This window comes from Nicotiana tabacum, chromosome 7 (assembly GCF_000715075.1).
Source record: "Nicotiana tabacum cultivar K326 chromosome 7, ASM71507v2, whole genome shotgun sequence".
In the NCBI taxonomy this organism is placed as follows: domain Eukaryota; kingdom Viridiplantae; phylum Streptophyta; class Magnoliopsida; order Solanales; family Solanaceae; genus Nicotiana; species Nicotiana tabacum.
Window position 1 is genome coordinate 118,416,944 of NC_134086.1, and position 22,339 is coordinate 118,439,282.

The 22,339-nt window shown below is 36.3% G+C and overlaps 1 protein-coding gene across 1 annotated transcript; it reads right to left on the minus strand.

Annotated features, from left to right (window-relative positions):
- Positions 1–3,208: 3,208 nt before the first annotated feature.
- On the minus strand, positions 3,209–21,131 carry LOC107777558 (cullin-associated NEDD8-dissociated protein 1). Its single transcript, XM_075217538.1, has 29 exons — positions 20,819–21,131; positions 17,647–17,719; positions 17,351–17,520; positions 16,224–16,434; positions 14,876–15,041; positions 14,498–14,627; positions 13,631–13,745; positions 13,387–13,544; positions 13,179–13,302; positions 12,908–12,958; positions 12,756–12,838; positions 11,646–11,730; positions 11,465–11,566; positions 11,266–11,364; positions 10,469–10,579; positions 10,315–10,398; positions 10,099–10,239; positions 9,452–9,544; positions 9,236–9,357; positions 8,928–9,090; positions 8,583–8,822; positions 7,261–7,509; positions 6,983–7,159; positions 6,747–6,893; positions 6,421–6,537; positions 4,754–4,922; positions 4,449–4,526; positions 4,223–4,361; positions 3,209–3,741 (listed from the first exon to the last, which is right to left on the minus strand). The coding sequence occupies exons 2-29, from the start codon at positions 17,680–17,682 to the stop codon at positions 3,645–3,647; spliced, it is 3,657 nt and encodes a 1,218-aa protein (XP_075073639.1). The 5' UTR covers positions 17,683–17,719; positions 20,819–21,131; the 3' UTR covers positions 3,209–3,644.
- Positions 21,132–22,339: the final 1,208 nt, after the last annotated feature.

The following is a 22,339-nucleotide window of genomic DNA, read 5'->3' on the forward strand; positions in this document are numbered from 1 at the left end:
TACGTTCCAGAAATGCAGGGGATTCCATCTTAACTTTAATAATTGATGGTCTAATAATTAATTTTCCTTGAGAACATGCAGCACAAGAGAATTCCTTAAATTGAAGAATCTTCTGATTCTTCATTGCATGTCCATGTGAATTCTCAATTATTTTACGCATCATATTAGAACTAGGATGGCCCAATCGGTCATGCCAAATAATAAAATTATCTTGATTAGTAAACTTCTCGTTTACTACGGCATGTGTTTCAATCTTGCTAATACTTGTGTAGTATAAGCCGGAGGAAAGAGCCATATTTCTTACAGGACATTATTGTGGTAATATAAAGATATTCAATCTTTTCATCATTTGTAGTCTCAGTATGATAGCCATTTTGGCGAATATCTTTGAAACTTAATAAGTTTCTTTGAGATTTACTACAATATATAAATAGCCAAATTTGTTCTTCCTGGTAGTAATAAATTGGCTCTTCCAGAACCTTCAATTAATCTTGTACTACCGGATATTATATTAACATTCGCTTCTTTCATTACCAAATAAGAGAAATATCTCTTATCTTTTAAAATAGTGTGTGTTGTAGCACTATCCAGAAGACATATATCATCTTTATTAATCTTGAGTCCAATTGAAGACTGGGGAATTTTCATATTCTTCATAAAAAAAAGACAAATAATACATCATAAGAAATATGAAAGGCAAGAAGAAGAAAAAACATTAAGAAATACATTAGGAATGTAGAAACTAGCAACACGTGATGCATTAGGAAAATACACTCAAGAAAAATAAACTAGTTGCAAACATAAAAATAACAACTTTTATAACTTCATTCTCCGGTAAGATGATTAGTTCTTCAGTCAATATCCTCAAAGAAGTCTCCAGCTTCTAAATGAGTAATATTTGTTAGGCCTTCAAATCATCATCTTTATATGCAAGATGTGCCTTAGAATCATATTTGTTTGAGGAACCTGCTTCATCATCATTATTTTGAAAGGTCAAGTGTGCCTCCACATTATTTTCTTTTTTCCTGAGGGAGGCTTGATAAAGTTTGACAAAATGTTCTGGCGTACGACAAATGCGTGCCTAATGACCTCTCATACCACATCGGTGACACATACTAGTTTTACCTTTTGAATGATTAATTTGAGAATCCTTATTGTTCTCCAATTTATTTCCATCATAATGACGATAATTGTTTCGTCTCCTGCCACGTCCACGTTTACGACCATGTCCACGACCACGGTAATTATTTTGTTTTCTTTCAAACTTATCATATGCTGCTACAACATTCACTTCCGGAAATGGAGCTAACCCGGTGGGACGGGCTTCATGATTTTTCATTAATAGAGTATTATTCTGCTCTACCACAAGTAGGCATGTGATTAACTCAGAATATTTCTTAAAACCTTTTTCACGGTATTGTTGTTGTAGCACCACATTTGAAGCGTGAAAAGTAGAAAATGTTTTTTTCAATAAGTCTTCATCTGTGATAGTGTCTCCACATAATTTTAATAGAGAACTTACTTTAAAGATAGCAGAATTATACTCACTTACGGTTTTAAAGTCTTGCAATCTTAAATGTATCCACTCATACCGAGCTTTCGGTAATACCATAAGTTTTAGGTGGTCATACCGATCCTTCAAATTAATCCATAATTCAAGTGGATCTTTTACGGTTAAATATTCAATTTTTAACCCTTCATGTAGATGATGACGAAGGAAAATCATGGCATTCGCTTTGTCCTGATTTGATGCTTCATTTCCTTGTATAATAGTATTTCCAAGACTTTTAGCGTCAAGGTGAATTTCAGCATCAAGAACCCATGATAAATAGTTTCTCCCGGTGATGTCAAGTGCCACAAATTCAAGTTTTGATAAATTTGACATAGTGAAAACTATCATAAAAGATGAATAAGTTAGAGAAATAATTATAATAATAAACAATTAATGAAAACAAAACGATTAAGGTAAAAGAAATGAAAATAGAGCTATATCATGTTAACAATCTACTATTTCATTTTATTCTTGCCATAAAGTAGAAATTACATACTTGTTTCATTTCACTTTATATTATTGATATATATATATATATGTGTGTGTGTGTGTGTGACTAACATTGTTTATATGTTCCAATAAATATAAAGTAATTAAACTATAAAATTATTATTTATCAATTCATTTCTCACAGTTCTTCAAAATACCTTAAAGATATAAAATGCCTTAAAGATATGTTTTGATCCAGGGAGTCCATGACATTAGTGCACAGCTAGTTTGATGACTTTGAGGTCCTCTAAGAGTTGAGCACGGAAGGAAATAGTTATTTAATCACTGTAATGTACTTAAACTATTTAAGATGTCCAAGCGCACAAGTAATCTGCAAACAATGAGCATATGATATGTATTGTCATAAATAAAATGATTATAATGATACATACCTTAATAAAATAGCTCAACTTAGCGGGAGTTAAGAATAAAATTAGAGCTTCGTGCTGATAACGTGTTATAAAATAAAAGCAATGCAGTAAAATGTAAATAAGAAGAGATAGAAAGAAGGGAGAAGTGTTTTCTTCTTTCACTTTGGTGTATCTTTCTATTGCAATTACATGGCCTTTTATAGGCATAAAAAGTAAAGACGAAGTAGGAGATTTAATCTTTAAGTTATTCACAACATGAACATCCAATGTAGCATCCAATGTACAAACTATTCATAACAGAAGGAATTTTTTAATTAATTATTGGATGCTTTTCTCTCAATACAATGACAAACTAAGTAAGCTCTTCCTAATAGCTTGACACCTTTCCAATTCCACTAACAGAATTATGGACTTCGTTGAACATAAATTATAAACTAAAGGACTCAAATAAACATAATAAAAACTTAACTAACGACTAGTAATGACTCAGCTAATTCAAATAATCTCTACTCATAACAATTGAGCGAGATGGTGCATAGCGTGATAGTGATAATATTAACAATTTTACGTTAATCTTGATTGTCTGCACTATTTACGATCAAGAAATATAAAGTATAACGAATTTGGTACATATAATAATTTGGGAATCGAAACCTTGTCTAAACTCCTTGTGCCATTTCGTTGTTAGAATTGTGACAATGCTTCCAAGCGATCACTCAAAGATACCAAATTCAAATTACAATTATTTTAAGATAACTCCCTAAGTAAAAATTCAACAGTATTATAACTTAAAGAGAATCCAAAAAGAAAAGTATACGTATTTAACCTGAATAAATACATGCTTCAAGTAAATACCAAAAAAGGGGAAAAATATCTCATGAAGTACTCTAGAATAGGTTCAGACTTCCGCACAAGAAAACTCAAATGAACATCCATGAACCCAAAACCAATTAGACAAAAATAAGGAGCCAAATTACAATGTGCATTGCATATATGACAAACCAAAATGCTAAGACTAAACCTATACAAGGTAAAGTGCTTTAAATATTCCATGGTAGCATTGATTCAATTAGCAACCCTATATGCTTCTTCGCCAGGCCATTTTTCTATCAGAAACACCAATGTACTTTCCTTGCTGTAAAACTATACTTGTACAACTGAAATTTAAGGAACCTTGTTTGGAAGTTCTCTCTCTGGCACTTGCAGCCGAAAGGGTAAAAAGGCTAGGAAAGTCACTCATTCCTGATAGAACAATACTTCTCCCAGAGTGTCTGTGACTTCCCAATTTCACCCATTAGATTCTTGAACTTGTGGCTGTAGTCTCCTCCACTGCAAAGGATGGGGAGAAAAGGCGAATACATCATAGGTCAAGCAAAGCAAGATTGAGAAAATGGGAAGAGAGAAGTATCAAATAGCATTAAGAATATTTGTCTATCATGCATACGCATATCAAGCCAGAATGGAACTTGCATCACCGCAGCAGTAGGAGAGTAAAAGTTCCACTATCTGAATTTTTTTTGCTACTACTTGTACAATATCGATGACACATTACTTCATTTTGGTCATGAAATTCCAAAATTGACGCTACAATAATCCATTCAGCAGAGTGAACAAGAGCATTGATGAAAAGGATAAGAAGGTAATATCCACCTATATTCTCAATTAAATTCACACCCCACTAGTGGGATTTTACTGGGTATGTTGTTGTTGTTGCAATTTAATTCACATGTTTATTTCTTGGGGGTAGATTCTCATTCCAGTAACCTGCTCACCAAAGTAGTTATGATTTTAAAGTACTGAAGATGCTCACCTGATACGATTTAAAGATGCAATTGCTCGAAGGGCACTTCGAATCATGTCTTCGTTGCGATCAACTTCTTGCTTGACAGCATCCTGTTTTGGTCTGAAATTTATTGTTTTCTGCAGAGGATCCACCAAAGAATCCAGAACTGCAAAGCAATAATATTGTAAGGATAACTTCTGAAGAAGTACAGTGCAAACTACTTCATTAGAAAAAAGCAGCAAATATGTTGTACCTGCTAATACCGCTGAAGGGCACTTATCAGCAAGTTTAGAAAGGATAAGGTGGCATGGCATTTTAACATCATAATGATCTGGAAGAGGAGGCAAAAGACTCAGTTCAGCAGCAAAATTCTTATATGTGAGCAGTGACTTGTCTAAATGACACCACTCCCCACCCCCAACCCCAACCCCAAGAAAACAGAGAGAAAACTAGCAGAGATCAATATAAATATACATTCAAGAACCAGAATAACACATTTCAAAACGAAAACAAAGATAACAGAAAAAGAATCAGGTCTATCACAAACTGTCAGCTTACCATCCAGACCAGATTGAAGATATGGAACAATGAAAGATGAGGGATTCACTTGATCAAGACATGTGTCCAGCAAAGTGTCTACACATTCAAAAGCCGCCTTTCTCAGTTCAAGTCCATCATCAACTGTATGCTTGAAGGGACCTAGATCAACCGTCCTTATCAATTCTTTCTGCAACAAGGAAGAAGCATAGTCATGATGGAGAACAACACCAATCAACTGATATTAGTAAAACTATTAGAGCACACGAATTTAAACAACTGATGTGTCCTAAATTATCTTTCAAAAATGACACATAAAACTAATTCAACTTTTTAAGTACATGCCAGCAAACACACATATACCGTCTAAATAATATGAGTTAGAAGTTTCCTTCAATAGAATCTGTACAGGTTCCCTTTGTTCTTATTTTCCTTATAACTGTGAGATAATTGTCCACAGATGAAGGGAGGGTTCTGAATTTAGAAGTATAAAAACCAACAGGGGATGCAAAATGAGGCTGCTAAGCAAAAGCAGCAAACCTCTAATAAGGAGAATGCCGTACTATATATGACTTCAAATGGGTACAAACATATCCTAGTCCTTATGACCTTAAAACAGGAGGCCATAAGTTAATCATGTTCACAAGAATGTGCATAAAGATTGGCCATAAGCCTATTGACAACACTCTGGCTACACTTTCTTTTTTGGTTGGAGAAAGTAGAGAGGGCACAATTTTCATATAATTAATTTACACCAACGTACATTGGATATATATTCAACATAATAATTTACACCAACGTACATTAGATATATATATGATTTGGTAATAGTTGAGTCTGTTATGTTAGTGGCATGCTAGCTGATAGCATCCAACGGTTGTCTTGGTCAATTACCTGGAAATTGTGAAATATGATGGAATTTTGACTAACCTATCGCCAAATTCCATCCACTAACAACAACAACAACATACCCAGTCTTATCCCACACCGTTGGTTCTGGGGAGGGTAGTGTGTACGCAAACGTTACCCCTACCTTGTGAGGATAGAGAGGATGTTTCCAATAGACCCTCGCTCAGGAAAGCATAAGCACCACATTAACGAAAATATAGACAAGAAAGGACAGTACCAAAAAGCCATATAAAAGCAGAATAAAAACAACAAGATATTAAGGTAATCAACAACGAAAGAAAACAACGGTTAGTCATAAAAACCTACTGTCGACAGAAAGCGAGACTGCGTGCCAATACTACTGTTATGAACACTCTAGACTACCTACTCTACTACCCTAATCCTCGACCTCCATACCTCTGACTCAGATGATTAGCTTCAAATACGTAAATATACAGAAGTAAAAGTACAAAGAAATGATGATGTGCTTCATCAGTGCACTGTAGATTCTTGCTTTATAAGTTACATCCAATTATCCTCCTAATAGGGAGTAAGAATATTCAGCAGGATGGAGTGTTATCCTTGGGCCCATTGCTCAAGAAAAGCATCACATACATATTTCAAAGAACCAAGAGACGGAGTTAAACTATGCATGTGAGTTTGTAAATGGTGTTAAACTCAGGTACGAACACATGTAGCCAAAATTAAGGTGTTGTGGTTTCAAGTGCCTTTAAATACATTATCAACTAAAATGCAAAAAAAAAAAAAAAAAAAAAAAATTATAAAGAGATATTTGACACCTTAATTATTGTCTGATCATATAGAAGTGGCAAGAGTTCAGGTAGAAGACCCTTTATCAGGTTAGGCTTGTTATGAGCTGCAGTACTCAAGGCCAGGACAGCTGCACGCCTAACGTGCTGCATAATCAACAAAGCATGGGATGCAGAGTTAAATTAGTGGAACATAATGAAAGAATACAGAAGATATGACAGAGAACAGGAGAAGTATGAATCAAAATAAGCGTAAAGTTAACAGACAACCACTGAAAAGGGGGGTGGGGGTGGGGGGAGGCAACAGAATATTGTTTCTGGAATGCAAAATTTCTTAAATATCAAGTTAGGAATACCCGGTCTTTATCCTTGATAAGCATCAAGAAAGATGAAATTTCATGAGACAAGATTTCATCTATCTTCTCTGGCCGCTCAACTATGGAATATTTCACCGCAATTACGACAGTCGCTCTGGTGAATGCAGCTGGGTTACTAATCCGCTCCTACACCAAAAATAAAGTTAAAAACTTTGCAGACGGAACAATAAGGCCAAAGAAAATTGGTCTACAGCTAAGAATATCATTAATCATACCTTCAGTGCTGGAACGAGTTTGCCAGGTTCAATAAGTGCAATTTTTCCCAGGCACTCAGCTACGACATTCCGAACACCCTCTTCGTCACTTTCACAATGATTAAAGAGCAAATTAAGTATTTTATCCACACTTGAGTCCTGGAATTCAGCATTATCTACAGACTGTCTCACTATGACCTGTTGTCCAAGGACATATTACAATATAAGACGAGAAATCAAGCAATTACCTAAGAGGGAAAAGTATTCCTGAAATAAAAGATCAACCAAAATGCAGATACCTCTTTCAAAGAATGGAGCAGTAGGTACTGCTTCTTCTGCTGATTATCAATTTTGTCTAAGATAAAGGGTAAGTACTTCGGTAGATTACCCACAGCAATGTTTCCAAGAGCATAAGAGGCAGCTGACTTTATCTCTTCAAAAGGTGATTGGAAGGACTCAATGACAATATTTTCGATATGGGCATGTGAACTTAAGTCCTTCCTTCTTCCAATTTCCCCTAAACATAGCAACGCAAGATGTTGCTTTGCCTGCAAAGGATAAATGAACTCAGAAAAGCAGGGTTCTCTTACAGTTATTACAACCAATTGAAGAAAGCAGAAGAAACAGTGTCACGTAAATTTACACTGCTCGGTGGCAGATTCATTTTTTTTTTTATCTCGCAGTCTATCTCAAAAGGAAGTCCAAGCTCATAAATTTTATCTGGCATTGAGAGCTTACCAAGGTTCATTCTTAACATGGCATCAAAGCCTAATCTAACCCTGTTATTGCGTTTTTTAATGTCGGGCACCCTTGTTGGTATGCACTGTTCTGTCTTCAGTCCTAGGTGTGTGGGGTTATTAGAGTGTCGTGGATTGTGTTGAGGATATATATATATATATATATATATATATATATATATATATAGTCTTTTTTTATGGGGGTGCCTTGGACAACCTCACTTCATAAGCTAGCTTTTGGGTTAAGTTAGGGCCAAGACCCACTATTTTTGCATCTATTCAGAGTCAATCCAGTGCAAACTTAGGCAGTGGCGGGGCAAACCTCTGCAAGAACACTAAGTCCCTATAGGGGGGGTGTATGTAACACCCTAAGAAAACCTCACATTGGCAAAACATAGGAGAGATGCTAGGTATTATATAAAGAAGTAATCTTTGAAACTCTAGAAACACGTTTTAAAGCCCGCAAAGCTCTGACACAAAGTGGACAATAATATCACTAGTGGATTAGACTGTTACACTTGGTAAAAGAATGGGTTATTGTTTCCTTATATGGTCTCGGGTAATCCTCACATGAGCTAACTTTTGGGTTTGAGTTAGATCCAAAGTGTGTTTTCTTAAAATGGTATCAAAGCAGGCAAAGGTGTTGGATTCATGTGGATTCATGTCTCACCACCGCCCTCTACCAAAAAATTACGTGCTTGCCCCATGAAAAAGAATAGGGTGAGAGGCAGCATATTGGTGTAATTAGGTAATTGTAGAAGTGGACTATCTCTAACTGCTCAAGTCTTTACATGAGATTGCCACACAAGTCAACATCAACAAACAACTAACCAAAATACGAATAAATAAATAAATAATAAACAAACAACAAATAAAGGGCCTACCGAATTAGTACTACTATCATCTTTCAGGCTGTCTGTCAACATGTTTACAGTAGAAGAACACTTCTGATCACCAGCGGCAAGACAAAGAACTGCCACACATTGAGCAATGGAAAATAAAGCTTGTTTGGTAACACCGCCAGACTGGGGAGATGGTTTAGCAGTTGAAAGGAGAGAATCCAGTAAAGTATCAAAGCTTGTATTGGCAGAGTAAACCAATGCAGCGAAGAAGTTTTGAAGAGCCTGTCATGTTAATAAAAGTGAGTATTGTCTTTATCAACAAAAAAAAGAGTGTTGTAAAGCAAACAGCATAGATCAAAATGGAAACTAACAGAAAGAAGGAAGTACCAGAAGGGCTTGCCCCTGAAGTAGTGAACTTCTCACTAGTGTTAAGGCTTGAGGAAGAACTTTATTTCTCACAGTCAACCCCACATTTGCGCTTGACCTTCTGTCAGCCATTAATGTACAGCAAAGCTCCAGCGCAAGTGCCGTCATGTGTAAGTCTGAGTCACTAAAGTCAAAAGAATCAGAAAGTCAGAAGATGTTGATGATACTCAGAAAGTCAGAATATATTGATGATACAATCGAGGACTGAAATGTTGTAGGAACATCTGACATGGGAAAACTAGTCAATCAAACTAATCATAAACTCAAACCTTATTAGTGTAGAAAGTTCCATAACAATAACTTCATAAGCAGCAGATCCAATTTTATCACCATAAGCAACGATGAGGGTGTTCAAGGTCCCTAGAGTAGCTTGTCTGAGAGCCCGATTGGCCTACTCTCCAAAAATAGCAAAATTGTTGAGACTTCCTAATATAAAATGCAGTGAAATTTTTTCTACGTTAACATTTGAGAACATCTAGTTTCACCTTGCGTAAGAACGCGGTTAACTCAGAAATCACTTGCTCGATGACACATGAAAGGTCTAGGTGCAACGGAGAAGCAGCTATGACAGCAAAAGCCTGCAAAATGCAAATACGTGATGCACTCTGAGGAAATTCCAATACAAATCAATGTAACCAAACCAACATGCAATTTAAACCGCTTGCCATGGAAAGAGAAAGAATATTGGAGGTAACCGAAGATAAGAGGTCAACAACAAACCCAATGAAATCCCACAGGTGGGGTCTGGGGAGGGTAGTGTGTACGCCCTTACCCCTACTCCTGCCTAGGAAATGGTGAGTGTAGAGGGGAGGAGAAGTCTTTTATGTGTTATATACAGGGTACTTCTCTTTTCTGGTCATACCAACTCATGAGCAAAAAGCTTAATTGTTCATTTTCTTTGCTCCTATAGGCTATAGTTTGTGAAGAGTTATAATAATTTAAATTCTTGAATTATTTTTAAGGAAATAAAAAATTAAAGTGGTACCCTTTCTATCCTACATATATATAACCTTTTTCCAATTCATGTTCAATTTTGTGATTGATGGTCAGCCTGATGAGAAAATAGTTATTCATTGCCAAAAGTCCAAGACAACCTAGTCATAGATAGAGCTCATTGCCTAAGCAAACGAACCTTGACAGCTGTCAGTCTAGTTATTTCATTGCCCATTCGGTCCACCAGAACTGGAAGACATGCAGATAATTCAGCTTGCAGGTGATCACCAAATGTTGAAACTACGAGCCCCATGCAAGAAATTGCACACTCCTTAACCTCCTGAAAGTCGAGGACAGTTACATAGACATCAACTTAGATAAGAAAGTTCCCGTTTCTCAAAAGCAAGCAACTAACCTGATCCTGATCTTGGTTTGTCAAACGCGCCATTATGGCATTATATATTGGATGAACATAGGGTTTGAAATCAAAAGCGGAACCCTAAAAAGCAACATCATCAGTGTTTCAGACAGCTAAAAAGTTGTTGATTGGCACAGTAAAGAAATCTAACCTCGATATTTGGCCGTAATACCCGCACAAGCTCACCACAAACTCTTAATGCATCTGCAGTAACCTTGTAATACCGTTCACCAACAGCAGATATAACAGGACTAGATATGGCCTAGTTAACATAACAGAGAGTTAAGTCAAAGACAAATCCTGGGACATACAGACTAAGATGATAGCTCCTATAAGAAAATTTAAATTCGAAGGCTGTAACAGAGAAAATTAATTTTATAAAATTATCTCAATCACAGGAAAAAAAAGAGAGATTTTGCACAATACAACGAAAGAAAATAACATTATTAGATCATCTCATTATCGATCAGTCAAGGAATGAAGCCATACAACTCTGCTGAACAATCCTGTTGAGTGTTGACTATCTTTTCTTTTTCAATATCATGAGCTCCTTGCATTGATCATGCCTGTTGAGTACCATTTCTCAATCAAGGAGTAAAATTTTATTTTATTTTTCATTTTCTATGTGAAAAGTAGGTCAACCAGAGATTTACAAGCTTTGACACAGTTCTACAAGTACACACCAGTCCGGGTATAAGATCATATTTATGCATGATTAGTACCAGTTTTCAATCAAGGAATGAAGTTCTCCTCTTCTAACTTTTTTACAAGAGAAGTAGGACTCCCATAAAACTTTCGAGCGTCTAAGAAACAAACTTTTATAAGTTTGCACCAGTCCAGGTATGTATTTCATTTACTACAATTATTCCCCAGGCGCTATGAAATGGGGGTCGAGCCCTTTTTTATTTGGAAGACGGGATTAAGCAGATAAGCCGCTAGATGTCTTACCTTAATATGTGGGTGGAAAACAGGTGGTGAATGTGATGCCAACACTAATCTTGTAAATATGAGAGCTTCAATCTTTAAATTTGATGTGGAAGACTTGTCCTGTACAAAACAATCACAATATTAATAGGAAAAGAAGAAGCAAGAACCTAGAAAGTTCGAATTATAAAGTACAAACACAAATAGCGAAAAGTCAACTTACACATAATGCCTTCTCAATTCCAGGAATAAGGGATCCAATGTGCTCTGCAAGGCAATCAGGAAGGACGACCACAAGTTCTTTCAAAACTGAAAAGGCGCCAACCTAAAAAGAGGAAGACTCATGAAATGTAAAGCCAACACATAGACTGCAGCAAAGATGGCAGTAAGCAGTAGACACATACCTTTGTCTTCACAGATTTTTCCCGAAGCTGCTTATTTAAAGATCTAACAATCTTGGGCACTTCTTGCTTCAATAGCCATCTAGGACTGCATGATACAATGGAAGTTAACATTGAAATCATAATTTATTTGACTTATCCAAAAAAAAAATATTGGGATCGTCGATACTATCAAACTGGCTATGCCAGTAAGGAGTAAAGCATTAGGAATCTCCCAATCCATGTTATGTTTGGTGTGGTAAAAAGAAGTGAAATCGGTCCATTGAGAGGGGGAGAAAACAGTGTTGTCAAAGGCGCGCTTAAGCCCTGAAGCGAGGCTCAAAACACGTTGAGCGCTTCGCGTCGCTTTGTGGGCGCTTTAGCATCGCATCAAAGCTCTAAGGCATATTTTTCCTTCCCAATGAGTGTAATCCTGAAATGGCGACCTTAAACAATTGATATTTCACTTTATCGTAATTTTTTTTTCAATTTCGTGTCCATCTAATTGTTATTCATGCTTAGAGTGATTATTAGTCTTGGACCACATGCATATTTTTACTTTTTCTCCCGTTGCGCCTTTTTTCATTAAAGCCCACGCTTTATTTGCACTTTGCGCTTAAAGCCCCAACGGATCTTAGAGCTTTTTTGCGCTTTTCGCCTTTGATAACACTGGGAGAAAAACCAGTTGTTATACCACAACAGAAGGAAGGAAAACAAAGGTTATACCAGATGGGATTCTACAAATGATTAGGTCCATACTGTCTTAGCTTATTTTGAAATGAAGAGTTCTAATTCATCAAAAGTAGAGAATGAGAACTGCCTGGCACAACTACAGAATAAGAAGGCTTTTGTTTGAAAATTCTCAATCTCCTTTTGCAGACAGTGTTTTTTTTGTTGGTTTTGCTTAATGAGTAAATTAGAACTTTTATTATCCCCAACTTTCACTGATCACTTAATTTCTGCACTAAACTGTCTCTGCTCAAGATCGCATTAAAAATTGCATATATTTATATTCTAGTCTTCTGAAGGAAAAAAGTGTTTCCCAAAGTGACTGTCTTCACAGATGAAGTAGAATGATATCAGAATTAACAAAATAAGGCAAGGTCATTCAAAGTAACAAAGAGATGATCTTACCTAGATTCATCCAGATCAGTATGTCCTTTTGTTACATTGCCCGTTTGTCGCAACAGCTCAATGAATGTACTAAACACATCCATCTGTTAAGCAAGTATTTAGAAAATTAAAACCAACTCGCTTAGGAAGTTCAAAGTACATCTGAAATTTACCTTAACATTCTCTTCTCTTTCTTTAAACCTATCAATCAACTTTGGACAAGCCTGCACAAGGTTAGAGTTGGTATACTAGCTTATTATGATTATGTGACAAATGGATAGTATTAGAAATATTTCAACTGCAATAAGAATGCACAGCTACATCAGAGAAACACACTTCAAGGAATCTTGTGATAAATAGAGGTTTAAACACTATAACGAAACTTCAGATATAAAGTAGCTTAAAAGTAAGAAGGCCAAAATAGGTCACACTTCCTAGTCATACCTGCTCATACAGCTTTGATAGCATCTCAGGCCGAGTAACTATCAATGCTGCTAAGCATTTGGCAGCAGCTCTTCTAACCTTCCAACTGACATCTTCATCGTCAGTGTATTCATTAGCACTCTCGCTAGATCAAAAATTTACAAGTGATTAGATTAGCAAATATAACTCTATTGGGTCTTTGCAAACTCCAGAGCATAAGTGAACATACTCATCTTCCTCTTCATCAAGAATTTCTTCATCAATATCTTCCTCCATATTGTCGGTGAAGTTGGGGTCATAGCTAAGATATTCCAGGGTGAGGTGCAAAATTTCATCACAGTAGTAAGAAATATCCCGGGGACACCTTAGCAAAAAGCTCTCAAGTGCCTGGAAATGAAAATACTTCAAAACTCAGGCATCCAAGGGGGAAGTAACAAGCACAAAGTAGAAAAGACAACCGATTAATATAACACCTGCAGACTATATTCACGAAGCTCCTCGTCATTTTCAGATGCACTTGTACAGTAGTTAATTAGCATTGGAACTGTCTCTCCGAGGTGGGGACCAAAACGATAGCCAACAGCACGGCTGGAATCACAGTTTGACAGCTTAGTTAAATTTAGTCAACAAAATAGATAGATAATAAAGGAGGAAGGGGTCTCCGAAAGGAAGCAAACCATCTCAGAAGACAAAAAATAGAGGATCTTAAATGGAAAAGAGACAGGGGTGAGCATGCATGTGTCAGTTTGACAACCAGGTTTGACACCTTTGATCTTTTCTATTTCATGTTTACTTAAGTCCAGAATTCTCTACTTAAAGGGTAGACACAAAACACTCATCTCCAGCAGAGAGCACCCAGATACAAGTCACTTGACCCTCTTTTGTTTCATTTGATACAAGTAGGAAGTTCTACTAACCAAGAAGAAAACCAGGCCAAATAACCATGGTCTACATACTGAACCTACTTCGCTTTATCCTTCTATGTGCATCTCCAGTACACGGAGGAACCAAAAAAAACTGAATACTCAAATATTTTCACTCGATTCTCTTGTCTTACTATGTTTGCTATTCCAGTTGTAAAAATAATGTCAAATGATAACGGGATTCTTTTCGCTTTCAACTGTGTTTCAGTTCTCTATGACAGTGACAAGCATACAGTCCAACAGGGTGAAGAATATTGAGTGAAATCTGCTGATCGAGTATCCACTATACCTACTGTCAAGAGAAAAGTAAATTGTCCTCGCACATTTGTCTAAAGTTAATCAAGTATATCAAAATTACATGTAGAACATTTGAGAGGACAAAATGCAAAGTATCAATTTATATTCAGGTGTTGCTACCTTAAGGCCCCAATCATCTGAATGTTAGTTCGTATCATCTCCGATTTTGAGCCCTTCTTGCTCAAAAGGCGAACAACTTCAACAGTCGCCTTTGCCAGCAAATCATCAGACAAACTCGAAGATAAAGATGCTGTATAGGAAAAAGGTTAAACTGAATTTACTGCAGGAAACTTGAATGATTGGTCAATAGTCCAACAGTACATGATAGTCTAAGAAGTCTTATGAACCCATGTTTCCATGACTGAAAATGGAATTGCAATTACTACCCCCCAAAGAACCTATGACTAAGCCATCAAACAACCCCTGCTTTAAGTTGATAAACTCATCATTCACAATTTAAAATATATACAATCAAAGAAGAATTGATAACAAAGTTACCTATACATGAGACTGTCTTCTTCCTAACACTGGCTTGATTGGAACTCAACTGGGGCAATAACGAAGTTAACAATGCCTCATGATCAGAAGCCATCAGATTCCCGTACTTGTGAAGAACGTCACATAGTATGTCAAGACATTCACACTTAATCTCAGTGCTCATTCCCTGGAAAGGAGACAATCATAGAAAGAATTATAAAAAAAAAAGTAACTAGAAATACATGCATTAGCAATAAACATAGTAAAGAGTGTGTGTGTTTGAGTTCACCGAATGAAGGCTGATAAGAGAATATACAGAAGAATGACAACATCGCTTGCTGAGAACAAATTGTAAATTCATTGACAATTCATCTAATCCTGCCTTGTGTTAATGAACAGCATAACATGTCCTTCACTTGGAATGATGGAAGAAAATTTTGATTTCATAGAAAAGAGCAGTGAACAAAAAGATTTGAAACCAAGTAAAAAACCAAATATGGACATTTGAAGGCACTTGCAGATTTCGTACGTTAAATAAAAGATGGTTCCCATTTAAACTAGCTTAATCTTCATTAGAACCAAACATTAAGCAACATTGATTAGTCTATCATCGCGACAAGTTTACAGGTAAGAGAACAATTTGCAGATCAAAGTCATTTGCTTTATGTTTCCTCTTCCTGAAATGAAATACTTTTCAAAAGCAAAATTTCCATTTCAACTCCCTAAAGCTGTCCTACAGAAGAAGGTGCAAAAGCTCCTCCCTATCCCCTCTTACCAGTTACTAATCACTAGTTTAGTTCACATCAATTGCCTAGATCTCTCCACTTACTATTGCAGTTAACTAAGAAGGCGATTTGGCTTGACGAGGAAACTAGAACTGGGACCAAAAACCAAAATAAAAGAACGAATTGAATCAGGATCATGAAATTAACACCAGAAAGTCTCAAAATTAAAAAGGAGAAACCCAAAATCCACCATAGGGATGTATATGTTGTAATCTTGCCATGCACCAGAGTAAAATAAGATCATGTAGAGCACCAAATTTGAACGATCCAATCTCATTCAGAGAAGGTAATCTCTACATTACCTATTGATAGCCAGTTATCCATGCAGTTCCCAAATTCAGGAGACCGTTTTGTGTTTTTGCTCAGACAAGTTTAATGTGGTGAAGAAACCACCATGCGACATTACTCTTATATTCATGAAAATCATATAGAAAAACACATGAAAAAAGATAAATTGTCCAACTTCAAACATCAAGTTGTTTCACTTGGAAACGATCTTCTAATCCCAACTTACAAATGATATGACAACCATGTTACGATATTATGTACAGAATCCACAGTAAAGTTAGCTTTGCACAACTCACCGGAGCAGTGATCCCTTTTATTAACTTTGGTGAAATTGAGACGAGGACGGATTGAGCAATAGATGATGAAGGAACTTCAGAAACAATAGTCTTCAAAGCTATGCTTGCAATATCCCGGTGTTGTTCTTTTCCATTAAGAAGTTTATCACAAAGCCTATTAGTCATCTCTAAAATTTGCTGCTCACTAACCTTCTTCGCCAATGGAGCAAGACTGGAAAAACAAAAGTAGTCAAAAAGCAACGATCAGAGATCAGAGTGCAGTACAATCTTCTCATGCTTAAGCAATGTTGTAAACCAAGATGACGCATGTGATAGAAATTAGTACCTATTGTAAGTAGTAACATGCTAACCGAAAGGTATTCTCTGATTCTTTTCTCTTTTATCAGTACAACGATTTTAAATTTTACAAAGCCAGACAAAAAATGTGAAATCCGGAAAATAGAACTAGTTATATCAAATTAGCAGTCAACAAGACTATAATCAGGACTGGGCATGACAAACAGGAAGTGGAGGGCAACCTCAAGGTAGCTTGGACTAGAGTTAGTTCATATTGTTGTGACTATGCTTTTCCTGAGCCGAGGGTCTACCGGAAACAGCCTCTTTATCTTCACAAGGTAGGAGTAAGGTTGCGTACACACTACCCTCCCAGACCCCCACTAGTGAAAATTACATCGGGTTTGTTGTTGTAGTAGTAAAAAGAAAAGGGTTTAGGTCTTTTCCAAGGATCACATGAAACGAGATCAGAATTCATCTAATTGCTAGGTATAGCACAAGAGAGTATAATATTGGATTAAAAATTAAAGAAAAAGGAGTCACAATCAAAATTCTCAAATGACCTCTACTTTACCTTTTTCCGTTAGGCATCTAATTTCATGTAAAAATATTCAGAAAATAACCCATCAAAGAGGGTTATATAAAACAAATTGCTCAACATAATCGGTCTCAATGCCAAAACAATCATCAACAAGGAAAATGAAATATTTGACAGACCTTTGATGATTATGCAATAGGATCTATAACATGAAAAAGATTACAATCAGTTTAGTAAGGTCAATTAGAAGCCCCTACGGTCCAAGCCAGGAACAGCACTACAACTATACGAAACGACAAACGGGAAAAGGTCAAACCATTTCACAGCCAATCCAGAAACATCACCGGCTGCATCATCAAGCTGCTGCAAAACCGTGCTTGATAACTTCCCTTCAAGCTCAACATCAAGCTTAAACCCCTCCTTGTTTAACTCATTCAGCAAGTCAGAAGTCGCCATATATCTATAGTCCTTGTCCTTGCCCGTCATCTGCAAAATAGAGTCAAGCTAAGTCAAATCGCACATGTGGATGGAGGAACAGGAAATAAATATCCCAACCAAATGAGTATAAGAAATGGATCACAAAAGAAAGTACACAGAGCATGAGAAGTTTACCTTCTCGAGTATGTTTGTAATAGTCAAATTTGCCATTTTTGGGACCTCCAAAGTCTATGGGTTTGCTTAATTTCTACAACAGAAGGAAACAATTGCAGTTTAATTGGTTGCAGATGGAAATTAAACTAGCAATGATGATAATGATGATCAGAAAACAATCATGTGTAAATTAGCACCTTCAATTCAATGTATAATAACTACAATAAGTGTCTTACCAACAAGGATGCATTGGTCAAAAGTTCTACATCTCTGAATAAATTTCATCACAGAAAAGTAAAAGCTCTAAAAGTGAGGAAACAGAAAAAGGAAAAGTTACACATAATATAGCTGGATTCTGACAACTGCTTGAACAAACCACTCTACCTACTTAACTATAGAGCAAGGTAACATAACAATTGTCAATCTTAATATGTTTAGATGAATAAGGAGTGGATTCTCGATGCTGCAAAAGTATATGGTTAGATATTGAGCAGCACACATTCAAGGAGAGCAAGCTAGTTCACTCTACCTGAATGTCTGTATTCCAAGAGTTTACCATCTCTAGAACTAAACTGGCAATGCAGGATGTCAGTGATATCTATAGGGTTCCACAAATAGGTTTGCCTGTAACCCATTAACGTAATATATAGATGTTATTTTATAAGAAAAATTGCAGTTGTCAGAAAGAGAACAGCGCTAGAAGGAAATATTTTAGAGAGACTGACTGCATTAGAACCTCAACCTCTCTCATGATAGCGCATATAGATGTAAAATGGCAGAATTTTCTCATAATACGTCATAGCTATGGATATGAAGCAAACATGACCATATTTGTGCATCCATCCCCAAGAAGATTTCTCTTCCAAAACATAAGAAAGAAGGGGGTCTGGGAGTTAGAAATCTTAGAGCTCACAATCAGAGCTTGCTATGCTAACGGCTATGGAGGTTAAACGATGGGAAAAAAGCTTCCTGGAAAACAGCGGTAAAGGTGATATATGGTAAAGAGGGCTTCTTTGCACCTAAAACAATGAAGACTCCATATGGGGTAGCTGTTTGGAGACAGATTTGTAACCTATGGGAGAAATTTAATATGTATGTTGGCTTGAGGGTGGGCGACGGGAGCAGACTTTGGGAAGATAATTGGGATGGTTCTGGTCTGCTGAAAATTCAATTTCCCAACCTGTACAGATTGTCCAATAATCCAAAATCCTCTTAGCTGATATATTTACTGATACAGGTTGGGACTTCCAGTTCAGAAGGAATCTCTTCGACAGAGAAATGCATGAGGCTGATATATTTATTCAGAAGATGCAATCAGTGGTGTTATCACCAGAAAAAGAAGACAGCCTACTCTGGAAAGCTAGTAAAAAAGGTTCTTTTACTATTAGTTCACTCTACAAAATACTAAATGCTACCCAGCCGGTGCAAGCACAAAAGTGGCCTTGGAAGATGATATGGAAGATTACAGTCCCAACAAAAGTGGCCTGTTGTGGCTGGTTAGTAGCACATGAAGCATGCGTGACTCAGGATAACTAGATGAGAAGGGGTTGGATAATGTGCAGCAGGTGTTACTTGTGTGAGAAAGCTTGTGAATCTGTGGACCATCTTTTCTTGCATTGTGAATTTACTTGGCATGTGTGGTCCATGTTCACGTTCACGGCTAACTTTGGCATCCTTTGGGCAGGCCCTAAGAAATTCAGGAATATATTAGAGTGTTGAGAACCTGCATGTCCAGAAGCATCCTTAAAGAAGATTTGGAGAGATATTCCTCTTAGCATAGCTTGGACGATATGGAAAGAAAGAAATAATAGGTATTTTGAAGGCAAGAGGGAGCAACTGCAATATGTGAAATACAGTTGTTTACATTATTTGTACTATTGGAAAGATGGAAATGTTGTTATGAATTTTCATGATATGCTCGACATGCTAGACCGCATAGGATTTTAATGTTTTTAAGCCAGCGGTATCTCTGTATTTTTACAGTATCAGCTTGATACTGTTTTTAATAAAATCTTCACCTTATCAAAAAAAAAAAGAAGATTTCTCTTCCAACCATGAAATATTTGTTCCCTAAAATTCTGCAGTTATCCCTATGATGTACAATTGAATCTTCATCCTACTTGTACTTTCCATTTATATATATACAAACATTCAGCTTATGCAAAGTAGTAGTATTTTATCGGCTGGAACATTCACCTCCAGTCCATGAGTTGGAGATTATTCGAATCACCAATGGGGCCAGTGAAAAAAGGCAATGTTCGCCGTAGGGAAGCCAGGTTTACCATATCAAATATTTAAAATAAGGAAAATATGTTAAGCACCATTATTTTATTTTCTTGAAACTTCTTGTTACATCTATCCTTTATCTAGGACCAAATACTATTGCTGATCAACTAATAGAATGTAACATATTTGCATAATGATTTCTGTTATCTGTAAATATTTGCAGAGTGCTTGCAAAAATGAAGCAACTCTAGGCCAAGGACAGATTTGTCTTAAAAAAACATGCAATCCTAATCAGAAAATAACAGAGGGCATTTAATTCTTGACAGAGTTAAAAGGAAAAACAAAAACGTAAAATAACCCAAAAATCTATTTGATTTTTTCTTTCGCAGTGACAAGAAATCCGTCTGGGACCCTTAGGACCAATCGCAGCTTCCGAAACTCTATCCCTCTCAACTTAAATACCAGGCTTAGTTGGCATGGCCCAGGGCTCAAACTTGTGACCTAAGTCCCAAGTCCCTCAACCTTTGTAACTTGAACTAGGCCCTGGGCTTGATCTTATTAACCAAGAGCTTCACCATTATAGATCCCAACAACAACAACAACCCTAGAAAAGAGCCTAAAAGTAGCGACCGAAACGTTCACTTTCCATAGACAACTATAGGTCCCATACATTCTTGATTCTGCACAGTCCACGCATAGTAAACTTTTTTTTTATCAGAAAAATTCAAAAAGACAGTGTAAATTCTTGAAAGACATTATAAACCACTCAGGCAAAACAATGTTTAATACATTGCGAATTCAAAGCAAGAAAATCAAAGTAAATAGACAAAGTAATGCAAGATAACTACCCTAACAAATTCTCCAATATAAAACCCTAAAGAACCTTAGAGGCAATTAAGAAACAGCAGATATATCATATGAAAAATCTTGCAGTCGCTATGAAATCCATGAAATAGAAGAAGCTTACTTCAAAAACGATTGCCTCCCACGACCCCACACACACACACAAACAGCGACTAGCTCAGTGTGATGATGCAGGAGAATCGCTATATATAGAAAAAAATATTATCGATCTGTTTGTTCACTTTAATAAACCCTAAACGGTGTAATTTGTGTGTCGATTGAATGTGAGCATATCGGAGAGTAGAGGCAATAATATTGGGAGTGTCAATTTTAGAGTGAGGTAGTGTTTCTTGAGAAGCTACTTCACCCCTAGGGCCCTTTATGCATTTTATAGACTGGAAAATTGGACAAAACGAATGATTCCTGCAGGTGCAGTTGAATGCCACTTTGGTCCCCAAAGTTATTCAATATATCGTGATTGTTCCCTATTATATTTCTCTTTTTATCAGGTCCCTATTAAACTTGATAAATAATTAAATTTATATTTTACGGCCTCTAGCAATCCATTTGATCCTAAATTTGAATGAGAAAATTGATAATCATAAATAATGAATGAAACAAAATAAAATCCGTAGTAAAGAAAATCTTATTAAAGATGAGCCTCGGTGGTCGTATTGGCTACATCATTAACAACCCTTAAGATATCTTTTAACAAAGTTTGAAGACAAAATTAAGTAAAGAAGAACACTCTATAATTTTCTATCGTATGCTTTTATCTCTGTTTTTCGATGGTCCTTTCTCGCAGTGTTAGGATGGCATTTATAATCATGGAAGAAGCGTTATCGCTTCGAGTTTTGGGCCAGCATGCCATAAGAATAGTTAATGGAGAGCGACATTCTCGATAGTGGTAACTGCCTTAACGTTCATGATCTTTGAGCGCGATTGGTTGAGTCTCTAAATGTACACAATTGTTTTCTGAATGCTCGGCCTTCCGATAACTACTGCCTCATGAACAAAGAGATTGCCAAACCTAATAGTGGGTCTTGTCATCTATCTCAAATTTTGAGTCTCTCTCACCGGAGGGCTTTCCTAGCACGCTGGCGGGAGATGGTAAATTTTACCAATACAAGAACTTAGAAGTATTAGCCAATGCATTGCTCTTTAGACTACCTTCTCTCTGCCTGTTTTATTATAGATCATTGAATTGTATTTTTATTAATAGCATTTTGGATAGTTTGAGGTTTTCATGTTATTTATAAAGATCTAAGACTACAATTATAGAATAATAAATTTAAACTATCAGTATACTTTAACAAGTCTTGTTTACATGCAGTTAGATGTTTAGTAACATTATAAAATAATAAATTATTTAAAAATTAAACACATCTGTTAATTGCTCGCTATATTTTTATTTTACTTATCCTATAAAATATATATGCTCATATAACAACAACAACAACAACAATAACAATAACAACAACAACAACAATAACACACCCAGTAAAATTCTACTAGTGGGGCCTGGGAAGGTATAGTGTACGCACACCTTACCCCTATCCCGGAAGAGTAAAGAGGCTATTTTCGGAAGACTCTCGGCTAAACAGAATAGACAAATATACGCTCATATAAAAGGTGTGAAAAAATG

Coding starts and splice junctions, on each gene's coding strand:
- LOC107777558 (XM_075217538.1), bottom strand. CDS start 17,682: ATGGCAAATTTGACTATTACAAACATACTCGAGAAG. Junction 12,959..13,178: donor TATCAAAGCTGTATGAGCAG/GTATGACTAGGA, acceptor AACCTTGTGCAG/GCTTGTCCAAAGTTGATTGA. Junction 9,358..9,451: donor TAACCGCGTTCTTACGCAAG/GTGAAACTAGAT, acceptor TTTGGAGAGTAG/GCCAATCGGGCTCTCAGACA.